Source organism: Taudactylus pleione, unplaced genomic scaffold, assembly GCF_031769625.1.
Source record: "Taudactylus pleione unplaced genomic scaffold, aTauple2 ptg000562l, whole genome shotgun sequence".
NCBI lineage: Eukaryota > Metazoa > Chordata > Amphibia > Anura > Myobatrachidae > Taudactylus > Taudactylus pleione.
The window spans coordinates 1662689-1675585 of NW_028284964.1; the positions used below are offsets into that span (position 1 = coordinate 1662689).

Here is a 12897-nt window from a genome sequence, read left to right on the forward strand (position 1 = left end):
AGGACAGGGGGGCAGTGACATGATGTGAGGAGGGGAAAGGAGACAGCAGGATGTCACAGACTGAGAGTTATATAGTGGAAGGAGCATGGTCCCCAGCAGCACAGAGTATATCAGGAGATGAGAGATGTGCTGGTGAGGACAGGGCTGCATGTGGCAGGGTCAGTGACAGGATGTGAGGAGGGGAATAGGGGCAGCAGGATGTCACAGACTGAGAGTTATATAGTTGAAGGAGCATGGTCCCCAGCAGCACAGAGTATATCAGGAGATGAGAGATGTGCTGGTGAGGACAGGGCTGCATGTGGCAGGGTCAGTGACAGGATGTGAGGAGGGGAATAGGGGCAGCAGGATGTCACAGACTGAGAGTTATATAGTGGAAGGAGCATGGTTCCCAGCAGCACAGAGTATATCAGGATATGAGTGATGTGCTGGTGAGGACAGGGCTGCACGTGACAAGGACAGTGACATGATGTGAGGAGGGGAAAGGAGACAGCAGGATGTCACAGACTGAGAGTTATATAGTGGAAGGAGCATGGTCCCCAGCAGCACATAGTATATCAGGAGATGAGAGATGTGCTGGTGAGGACAGGGCTGCATGTGGCAGGGTCAGTGACAGGATGTGAGGAGGGGAATAGGGGCAGCAGGATGTCACAGACTGAGAGTTATATAGTGGAAGGAGCATGGTCCCCAGCAGCACAGAGTATATCAGGAGATGAGAGATGTGCTGGTGAGGACAGGGCTGCATGTGACAGGGTCAGTGACAGGATGTGAGGAGGGGAATAAAGGCAGCAGGATGTCACAGACTGTGAGTTATATAGTCAGAAGAGAAGAGTACCCCAGCAGCACAGAGTATATTAGGAAATAAAGTGATGTGCTAGTGAGGACCGGGCTTCATGTGACAGGACAGGGACAGTGACATGATATATGTCATAACTGTAAAATAAGAGCACTTAGGGACTTCCTTTAACTCAAATGCCATAGTAATAGAATTTGTCTTTTTAAATACATTAGTCTGTGTACACCAATGAAGAGAAAGCAATTTTAGTAAATGCCGGGCACTCAGGCACTCCAGTGTAGAGGAAGTGTGAAATGTAGAGGAAGTGCGCTCTCTCTCTCTCTCTCTCTCTCTCTCTCTCTCATTATTCTCTGAGTAAAAAACTTTTTGTTCTCAACTATAATGATGATTTATTGTGCAGTATATACATTTTGTACGTACTACGATATATCACATAGACTATCTCTTGTTACCATTGCAAACTTGAAAAGAACACTGTATAATAATGTAAAAAAATCTATTGTTTGGCTCATTGTCAGGTGCTACAGCTTCTACAGACACCTTGGTAACAACAGTATACGGAGTCTTGTAGTTTACTGCCCTGCGGGACTGGATTCTTACAGTACGGAAATAGAATGCTTGTACTGTAAGTTCTAGAGTATGTTTTACTTTGTTCCTTAATGTACAGTACGTGTACACCATGGGGAACCTCAGACAGGCTCGGGGGGTACGCCTCCCTGGTTAATATTATTCAAAAAAACTTTACATTTGTAATTAATATAATATATAGAATGGTATTTTTGTTTTCAACATATACAGTATATGCAGTAGCAGCTTGATATTCACTCCTTCAGATTATGGGGTATTTACATTTATTTATTAATTGTGCTGTATGTACTAAAAATAAAATGTCCTTCATTATGAAATGTTCAGAAAATTTGTGTCCCTGAGATCGATCTTCAATGTGATCTCATTATATAAACCATGATGGTTGTTAGGTAAGGACTCTACACAAATGTTTGAGATAAATACAATGAATGTGAATTTTGGTCGTGCTAATCCATAATTGAAATGGTGAGTACATTTTCTGCTGTCTTTGAGTTAAAACGAGGGAGAGTTAATTACCCCATGGTTTTTCATTAACAGTCTATTCTCATCATGTGACTGCCACAAGCATTTAGTATTTTATTATTCAAGTGACAGCTCTTGTGTCAAGAGCGGCTGATTAGATAGATGTGGCAGGCGTCCAATCAGGTGCTGACCCGTGACTCCGCGAGGTTCCAGCAACAGAGAAATTCAAAATACTTCTGACAGGCATAGCAGAATGGGACGGGTATGTGACTCTCACACAAAGGGAGCACTGAGCATTGTACCGATATTGTCCTATTAAGTGTGTGTGTGTGTATGTGTTACCGTTATAAATATAGGCCCGTATTCAATTAGCGTTGAAAAAGTCAGAATCCGTGAAAAAGTATAGCGGATGACATCATTTTGCCTGGCGGGAAAGTATAACCATATTCAATTGCAAAGACTTTTTGCGTAGGCGGAAAGTTAATGCAACGTAATCGGTGGAAAAGTTTTGCCTATGAATAACAGGCGGAAAAAAGTGCAGAATTGCGGTTTTGGGGTGCAAACTTCGGGAAACCCCCCTACACCCTTGGGATAGTCCCCCAAAGATAAACTGTGTCAAAAAATTTAAAAAAATACTTTAGAACACCCCAAAAAAGTACTTTCATTTTGGGGGGGAAAAAGATAAAAGTTGGAGGACAAACTTAAAAAGTAGCAAAATAGACTTCTAGGGGGTCCCCAAGTATGGGGCAGGTGTTTTTATGATTGCAGGTGCTTGCGTCAGGTGGATTTTTTACGTGTTTTAATACTTCACTTTAGCAACTTAAAAATATGCTAGCACCCATTTTCAAGTACCCCAAATTTGCTGGGAGTAGTTATTTTCACATAAAAATACTGCATAATACTATTCTTCACCACTTGTGGTAATGCGCTAATTGGCACCAATTTACACAACTTAAGTACCCCAAATACCTTCATTAGGGCTAATCGGGGGCATCTATAGTGATCCCCGATGTCAGTGCATCTTTTGGGGGCGTGTTTGGATGAGTTCCCCATTTTTGACAGGACTTTTCGCGTGTTTCAGTTTCGCCAGGTGGCGAAAAGTCAGGCAGGCGGAAAAAGTATCGCAGGTGCAAAACTACTTGAATACGGCCCTTAGTGGGAGAGTTACCAAACCTTGTATAGAGGACAAGTAGAGGTGTAGCCTTAGCAGCCAATCAGCTTCTAGTTATCATTTTATAGCTACCGTATGTACTAGATGAATGATAGCTAATATCTGATTGGTTGCTATGGGGAACACTTCTGCTTGTCCTCTTAGTAGGGATGGACATCGGAAGCCCACCATCAAATGAAGGCTGGGCTTCCACCATCAAAACTTTTGATGCGATGGTAAGTAACCATCACATCAAAAGTAGGGATGTGTGCCAGACCATTTTTGCCGGATTTGGATTTGGTTCTAATTCGTCGCCCGGCTTTGGATTTGGATTTTTTTGCAAAAATTAACAAAAAAAAGCTAAAATCACATAAATTGTTTTTTTTTTTCTTCCTAGAGTATTATTAACCCCAATAACATTAATTTCCTGTCATTTACAGTCAATTTAGACCACCTCACAGTTTAAATTATAGTTTTCACCATTATTGGCCAAAGGTTGCAGTGAGCTGACTGGTTACCAAGTGACAAAGCAGCGGCACAACGACACAGACACCACAGTATAAAGCACATCTATGACACATTACCACACAGCAGTGGCAGAAATGAAAAGTAGTGCACCCACCCAGTGGGGTATGGCCAGCAGAATCACAGTACTTGTTTACATAGTGAGCTACGGCCCTAGGAGTCACAGTGCACAATCTTATTCACATTGCACCGCACATAGGGCCTGATTCAGACCTGCTCGCGAGCGCTATGCACTCACAAGCGGGTCGATGGTGGCCCAGTGCGCATGCGCATGACGGAGCCGGCTCCATCGTGCGCATGCGCGAGACCTGAATAGCGACAGGCAAACCATTGCTCCGGGTCTCGTACCAATGGGGGCGTGCTGTCGATGGTGAGTGACAGCACACCCCTTTGGTGGGCGGGCCGGGGCGTGGCTGCCCAGACGGAGGCGTTCCCATGGGAACACCTACCGTCTGAGGCCGGCCCCACTGACATCACAAGTGATTTCAGTGGGAGTGCCTTCGGCTCTGTTAGAGCCGAAAGCACTCTTGGGCTTGCGGCAACGAGACCCTACCACAAGGGTCTTGTTGCAAGCCCGATGGTCACGATGGTCTTGACCATCGCGACCATCATCATGGCCGCTCGCAATAGCTGTCGGTGGTCACCCACAGCTATGCGAGCGGCCAGGAGGCTGCTAAAAAAAAACAGAGGGCCGGCCCTGATTCAGAGCGAGCGCTGTGTCAGAGCGTCCGGCTCTGAATCAGGCCCATAGTACCCCTGATTCACATTACACCATAAAGTAGTGTCTCTTATTTATGTTACGACACACAGTAGTGCCCCTTTTACACAATGCCCAAAGTAGTAACCCTTTTACACAATGCCCACAGTAGTGACCCTTATACACAAAGCCCACAGTAGTAATGCCCCTTATACAATGCCCACAGTAGTAGTGCCCCTTACACAATGCCCCCAGTAGTAGGGCCTCCTATGCAGTGCCCCCAGTAGTAGTATGCCCCCCAGTAGTATGCTCCCCGTAGCAGGCCCCCAGTAGTAGTGCCCCCATTAGTATTCCCCCCAGTAGCAGTGCCCTCCAGTAGTATGCCCCCCATTAGCAGTGCCCCCATTAGCATGCCTCCAGTAGTATGCCCCCAGTAGCAGCGCCCCCATTAGTTTGCCCACCAGTATTATGCACCCAGTAGTAGTGCCCCCATTAGCATGCCCCCCCAGCAGCAGTGCCCCCAGGAGTAGTGCCCCCCAGTAGCAGTGCCCCCATTAGTATGCCCCCCAGTAGTATGCCCCCCAGTAGCATGCCCCCCAGTAGCAGTGCCCCCAGTAGTATGCCCCCCAGCAGCAATGCCCCCATTAGCATGCGCCCCAGTAGTATGCCCCCCAGTAGTATGCCCCTCAGTAGCAATGCCCCCAGTAGTAGTGCCCCCATTAGCATGCCCCCCAGTAGCAGTGCCCCCATTAGCATGCGCCCAGTAGTATGCCCCCCAGTAGTAGTGCCACCATTAGCATGCCCCCCAGTAGCAGTGCCCCCATTAGCATGCCCCCCAGTAGCGCCCCCTTAAAAACACACAAATAAAAAAAGAAAAAAAAAAAACTTACCTGAATCCCCGCTCCTGCCGCCATCCGCTCTGCTCTATTACGCACGGAGGGAGCCAGAAGACGGAGCTCATGAGTGAGCTGCAACCGGCTCCCTCCGTGCAGCAGCCAATGAGAGTCTGCCTAACTCTCATTGGCTGCTATTACAAACACACAGCTGCCGCTGGCGGCTGTGTGTTTGTATCTGTGTAGGGCAGAGCGCTATCACAGCGGTCTGCCCTACACTAGAGGAGCCCTGACGTTGGATACTCTCACAAGAATCCGACATCAGGAGGCCGCCGTTCGGCCCTGAACGGGGATCCGAGTCAGGCGGGGAACACCTGAACAGGGTTCGGGTGGACTCGGATCCCCTATGTTCAGAGCGGTTCGGATTCCACAGAATCCGAACCGCTCATCTCTAATCAAAAGTATTCGATGAAAAAAACTATTACTTTGATATTCGCATTTGCAAAATAACCTTCATGCGCAATAGCCCTATTTCACGGCTGGCAGGGGATTGGCACTGGGGGCAGGGCGGCACTGAGGGTGGGACTATGTGGGGTCAGAGGCAGGGAAAGATGCCTGTTGCTGAGAGCTGCAGGCAGGGACAGTGCAGCTCTGAGCATTAAAACAAATAAAAATAAATAAACATCACAACACCATCAAATCAAACATCGGAATGCCTCCATCGAATGGTAAAAACACTAACATCGCAATAAAAACATCGATGGTCGGCTAGCATCGACCATCAATGTCCATCCCTACCTCTTAGAAGGCTCCTTTAGTCTTCCCCTTAGTGTGGGTGCGCTTCACCTTTGAATTAAAAACAAAAGGACACATAAATGGTTGTGCCTTGATAGAAAAGAGCCATGTTCCCTTTATCAATTAAATTAGAGATCCCGCTTCAGCTATTTAGAAAATCTCTTCAGATTTTAAATATATTTTCCCTGGATGTGGAGTGAACCAAGAAACTGTACTGTGTGTCTCTTATGAAAATGATTGACAAGTTAATGGGACTTCACTGTTTCTACTTCTCCAGTATAACAACATATTTTCTATACATAGATGTCGGTGCTGTTGCTATCACTGTTATAGTTTTGTAATATTTATACTGCAGTAACCTATTTTGTACTATGTAGAACATAGCAGCAAGCTTTGAATCATAGTATAGTGGTTTCATTATATAATGTACTAAAGGGACATCTTGATTTTAATTTTTTTTTTCAATATTGACAGAAATCATTTGATTGCTTAAGCTATAACTGTCCTGTAAACGGGCGGTGTTCAGCCTGGTTTCTCTTTTTGGGGTTGCTGAATTATTAGCTATGCAATATATAATCGCATTTTTGGGATCCCAGAACATTATCGCAATGACAATGTGGGTCCTGACTGAAAAAGGGTGTGAATAGAAGTGTCCTACGTGATGGAGGCAGCCATATTGTGTGATACATCTTTTCACTATGGACCAATGACATTGCTGAATGGATATACGACAACATTTGGGGGCTCAGAATTGAGTTTACAGGTCTGCTGCCTGAATATTACTGGCATCAATAGGGGGCCCTAAATACAATAGCAAAACTTGTCATCCTGCTGTGCTTAAGCCTCTACTTATATATTGTAGTAAATGTTCTGGGGTAGAATGCCCATTTCTGAAATGAGTAATACTGTAAAAAAGCATATGTATGTATGTATATATAATGTGTGTGTGTGGATTTCTGACTGTATCTATCTATCTATCTATCTATCTATCTCATATCTATCTATCTCATATCAATCTATCTATCTCATGTCGAACTATCTATCTCATATCGATCTATCTATCTATCTATCTATCTATCTATCTCATATCTAACTATATGTCTATCTCATATCTATCTATCTATTTATCTATCTATCTATCTATCTATGTATCTATCTATCTATCTATCTATCTATCTATCTATCTATCTATCTATCTATCTATGTAGGAGTAAATTGCTAATTCTGTTTATTTTATTTTTATTTATACACTATTAACATTGCAAAACTGTTGTGCCCTTGCGGTCTGTACGATTGCTCTGTATGGTATCTGATGTCTCGTCAAGGAATCAATTGTCTGCGTTGCCTTTTACGAATGCCGTCTCTGTGCACAAACGTAATTATTGGGAAACCACAATGTTTTACATTGTAAGTGGTTTATAATTGCAAACATGCCTGTGTATCCATCAATCTGAATCTATTCCAAATTACAGTGTATTTTTAGAGGATATAAATGGCTCCTACGATAGCTTACAAACTAAAAAGCTTGCAAGGGAAAAAAAAGAAAGAAAGTTGGGAGGCTGAATGAAATCATACTTAGCGATATTACTCTACTGATCTAGGAAGCACTTCTAGATTTAAGCCCTGAGTTTTACACTGGACTATTAAGGCAAATGTATTTGCTCAGGAGACTTGCTGTTTACAGTTTGTGGGTGTAATGGATTTTATTTTGCGTTTTAGGTCCGTTGAGGTTCCTATCCCAGACAGAGTCTGTCACGTCATTCGTCGGAGACACCGCCCTGCTGAAGTGTGAAATAGTTGGCGAACCCATGCCCGTGGTACACTGGCAGAAGAACCAAGAGGACCTGGTACTGATGCCCGGTGACACGCGCTTGCTGGTTCTGCCCTCGGGAGCCCTGCAGATAAGTCGTCTACAATCAGCAGATGCAGGACTTTACAGGTGTTTAGCCAGAAATCCTGGCAGCTCCAGAACAGGAAATGAAGCAGAAATCCGCATATTATCTGGTGAGTGATTTTTTTTTTTTCCTGGGAGCTGTGATTTGCATTTGCTGTAATTAAGAGCTGACATCTTGGTATTCGCTATAATTTCCCTTCATTCTTACAATCATCCAAAACTGATGTCTTCACATAAGGCTTTGCCCTGAGCCATAATAACAGAGGGCAGCTACATTTTTGCTTTCATAAAGGTAGATTGAATTCACTGCAATGGTCACAAGGTGCCTCCAGGTGGCGTCACTTTGTTGCAATTATCATTGCTAATCTTCCCTTGCAACCCATAGAGGCGCCCAGTAAAATTAGCGATGTTTGGCTACCATGACGATACACAATGACGTGTGCAGCCGAACATGGTATCAGTACATTGTTGAGAACTGAACCTACCACATAGAATGTTTCACATACTGGGGCATATTTATCAATTATCAGTTTTCAGACCTGAGAATTGTAATTTTTTATCTGCGGCAATAAGAAATTATATACCACCCGAATATATTAAAAGGGACACATGGGGGCAGATGTATGAAGCTCTGGAAAGTGATAAAGTGCAGAGTGATAAACGACCAACCAATCCGCTCCCAACTGTCATGTTACAGGCTGTGTTTAAAAAATGACAGTTGGGAGCTGATTGGCTGGTCGCTTATCACTCTGCACTTTATCACTTCCCAGAGCTTCATACATCTGGCCCATTGCTCCTAAAGGAGCAGGGTCTCTGCAATGTATTGAAAGTGCAGTGACCGCATCAGCAGTTACGTCACTCCTCTATCGAGTCCCCTACGGTGCTACTGGTCTACTGACTACCCATGTACTGCGGCAACTGCCGTGGAAGGTTCCCGGTAATGTTTGCAATCTTCATATGGCGTTGGCTGAGGGTGACAAACACCGGAAAGCTTTGCATTGTGGAGCTTGGTAAATATGACATCTCCACAGCCTGCATTGGGGGCTGTGGCTGCTGTCAGAAGTGGAGGCACCTCAGCAGATATCGGAGATACCTGCTGTGGTCCCTCTATGGTACATTAGGGGGATACTTAATATTTGCATGTGTTTTCAGGGAATATCCCACAAATAATAATTGATAAATAGGCTCCTCTGTCTTCTTATTGCAAATTCGAGCCACAGACATTAGGCTGAGAAGGGAGGAGGAGAATGACAATTAAGTAATATTATATTACCTATAGAATGTTAGCTCTCGAGGCCAGGGCACTGTACCTTATAGTCTGTCTACTCTCCGTCCTCCTCGTTTGCTCTTGTCATGTATTATGCAGAATTGTCTCTGTTCTATCTGATTTGTTCAGCTGATTGCACCCAATGCATTTATTATTCTGCTTATCTGTGCTCATGTTTGGATGAATGTCCTTATTTGCAGGATTTGTTGCGTACTTTTAACTCATAGCTGTTTATTCATAGTACAGTATAACTCTGTATTGTGTTTTCATTTTTTCATTTTGTAAATGTGTAATGTTATTCCCCCTGTGTATTGTTGGTGTGCTGACTTTGTGGAACCTTATTATTATTATTATTATTTATATTTAGGCCTTTTGTAACAAATTTTAAGCTTGATACTTAGATTCCCATATTCTTAGCATTAAGTGGCCGATATTAATGTCATAAGTGTATAAATACTGTAGAAAAGTTTAAGCGTATTTTGATCCAATTTGCTTGTCCTAAAAATCACAAATCATTTCATGAACAGAAATGTTGAACATTCACTAATCTCTAGCAGCGCTGTTTGTCAAAAATATTTTTGTGAAATGTATGGTCTAATCCGATACAGAAGGAATGAATTTTGACACGCTGTGCAGCTCTACAGGCTGCAGTGTATGTGCCTAGAGCGTGGCTCTGCAGGATGCGTGCCTGGAGCGTGGCTCTGCAGGATGCGTGCCTGGAGCGTGGCTCTGCAGGATGCGTGCCTGGAGCGTGGCTCTGCAGGGTGCAGTGTATGTGCCTAGAGCGCGGCTCTGCAGGTTGCGTGCCTGGAGCGTGGCTCTGCAAGTTGCATGCCTGGAATGTGGCTCTGCAGGGTGCGGCAGCGTGCCTGGAGGTGGCTCTGCAGGGTGCATATCTGGATCATGGCTCTGCAGGGTGCGTGCCTGGAGCGTGGCTCTGCAGGATGCGTGCCTGGAGCGTGGCTCCGCAGGGTGCGGCAGCGTGCCTGGAGGTGGCTCTGCAGGGTGCGTATCTGGAGCATGGCTCCGCAGCTGATCAGAACAACTTTTCGTGTCTTGAAAAACACACGTCCTTCAGCTGCCGCTAAACCATTTTAAACATCATTGATCTGAGCAATAAATTTAAACCAATAAACTGTCAGCAAAAACTTTACTAGAGACACGTTGCCAGGCACCATAATAAAGATTCCTATTAAAACCATTTTATGCAACTGCAACAATTTAGCAAATACTAAAGACTTGACAATAGCGTGATGTTAATAATCGTCGGTAGACTAATATCTCGCAGCTCCCAATGAACGCGGCATCCATTAAACAAAAGCATAAAAATGATATAAACAACGTAAATATCGTTACACCAGGGAAATTACATGAAAATGAATAACATAGTTAACTTCCAATAACACTCTGTCATTTTTAGACGTGCCACCGACAATCGCTGAAATGGCTCCCTAAGCGCAGTGCGGCTTTAAACTTTATTCATCCTGACAGTCTCCCAGCATGTTCCACCCAGCCAGCAGTTCATTCTAAAGAGTAATTATGAGATTTCAAAGTGGGTGTCTCTCTTTGCAAATTATTTGTTTTGTGTAAAACAGCAGAGATTTATCGCTATCACCCGCGCTGGAAACGGCTGCATTTTCAAATAAAAGAAATCTTGCTCAGTATAGTGTTACTGGTCTGGCAATTCTCCCAGTTGAACCAGCTTTTATCCACAGCAAATACCTGATGCGAGATGCGAGATCTTGCGGCACTGACATGATATATGGGGCACAGAGCGACACAAGTTTCTTTCAACAGTGTCGCAATTGAAGCTATGAATATATTTTATTTATGGGATGAAAGATAAAGAACACTGCAAAAGAGGAACATATTTTAGAGTTTTTACCTGAGACAAGTAATAAATAAAACAACAGGACTGAGAGTGTCGCTGATATTTTTTTTGGAGGTGTGAATGATATCTGATAAACTGTGCGACCAGGGGCATATCTATAGTGGGTGCAGGGTGTGCAGTACACACGGGCCCCCGGGTCCAGAGGGGGCCCGCACCGCACACCCTGCAGCCACACTTTATAATACTCCCCTCTCCGAAGTCCTGCGTCGGGTCTCCCAGCACTGTGAAACACTGGAAAATGGCGTTTGTGCATGCGCTGTGAGATCACCGGGAAAATGGCGGCCGCACCATTTCCCCGGTGATCTGCACATGCTCAATAGACCCTGGGCACACTTTAGTGCCCAGAGTCTATTGATTCTGTGGTGGCCGGCCAGCCGCGTCAGTCGGCTGCTGGCCACCGGAGTAAGAGGAGGGGACCCGGGTCGGGTGATGCACACGGGCCTCCTCCTCTCTAAAGACGCCCCTGTGTGCGGCAAGTGTATTTCTCACAGCGCAGTGTCAACTAAACAACCCTGGGGGGGGGCTAATTACTTAGTGAAATCCTTACCCACTGAATGCGTGCGCGCGTGTATATATATATATATACAGTGTGCGTATATATATATATATATACCTATATCTATCTATCTATATATATATATATATATATATCGTGACAAAAACACCGGGGAAGTTGTAGAGGGAAGATAAAAATAAAAGGTGGGTCAGTTTCTCTAGTCTGTCTCTCATTGCCTGTGGAGCTGGTTGGGGCCTGCAGAAAGAGACCATTGCTTATGATTGTAAGTGCTGTGCTAAATGCTGTTTTGTGACTTGGACAATAGGTCCTTCCAATTAAGAAAGGGAATTGAATTTTAGAAGGGACGGACAGGCTTGGATTTATTTTCATGTTTTGTTTATTTTGTGCTCTCAAAACTAGAGATGTCCCCGGTCCCCCGTATTTTGGTATTGGCAAAACCAACCTCAATGTTATGGTTTTGGCTAAGCCACCGGTTTTTAGATCCGAGATCTGGAATTACAGGTAAACCCTAGCTGGTACTAGGTTCTACTTAAATAGTAAAACTAGCTGTGGTTGCTTCTGCCAAGGCCATGGTCTGGTGTGCTACTAATTGGCTCAGCATGTAAGGTGCTACCCCAGGAGTAGGAAACCCTAACTTGCTCTTGCAACAATACATATACACCGATCAGCCGTAACACCACCAGCTTAATATTGTGTAGGTCCCCCTCATGCTACCAAAACTACTCAGACCCATCAAGGCATGGACTCCACTAGACCTCTGAAGATGTCCTGTGGTATCTGGCACCAAGACCTTAGCAGCAGATCCTTTAAGTTCTGTAAGTTGCGAGGTGGGGCCTCCATGGCTTGGACTTGTTATTCAGCACATCCCACCAATGCGCGATCGGATTGAGATCTGGGGAATTTGGAGACCAAGTTAACACCTTGAACTCTTTGTCATGTTCCTCAAACCATTCCTGAACATTTTTTGCAGTGTGGCGCATAATCCTGCTGAAAGAGACCAATGCCATCAGTGAATACCTTTGCCAGGAAGGTGTGTACTCGGTCTGCAAGAATGTTTAGGTAGATGTCAAAGTAACAGCCGCATAAATGCCAGGAACCAAGTTTTCCCAGCAGAACATTGCCCAGAGCATCGCACTGTCTCTGCCGGCTTGCCTTCTTCCCATAGTGCATTGTGGTCCCATCTCTTCCCAAAGGAGCGCTGAAGGTGTCGGCGGTGCAGGGGTGCCGACGGTGTCGGCTGCACAGAGGTGTTGGCAATGCCGGGATGCCAGCGGTGTTCTCCTTGCTGGGGTGCTGGCGGTGTTGGCAGTGTGTGGGTGCCGGCGGTGTCCTCCATGCTGGGGTGACAGTGGTGTCAGCAGTGCGGAGGTGGTGGTGGTATCATCAGTGCAGGAGTGCCTGTAGTGTTCTCAGCGTGGGGGTGCCGGCAGTGCAGGAGTGCCGTCAGTGTCCTCAGCGTGGGAGTGCTGGTGGTGCCGGCAGTGC

At 45.1% G+C, this 12897-nt stretch overlaps 1 protein-coding gene across 1 annotated transcript in view; it reads left to right on the forward strand.

Annotated features, from left to right (window-relative positions):
• DCC (DCC netrin 1 receptor) overlaps nt 1-12897 on the forward strand; it is an 845884-nt gene that overhangs the window by 391476 nt on the left and 441511 nt on the right. Inside the window, exon 3 of the mRNA XM_088453001.1 lies at nt 7563-7847. Within this exon, the coding sequence (XP_088309127.1) occupies nt 7563-7847 (285 nt within the window). The remainder of the gene's footprint in view (nt 1-7562; nt 7848-12897) is intronic.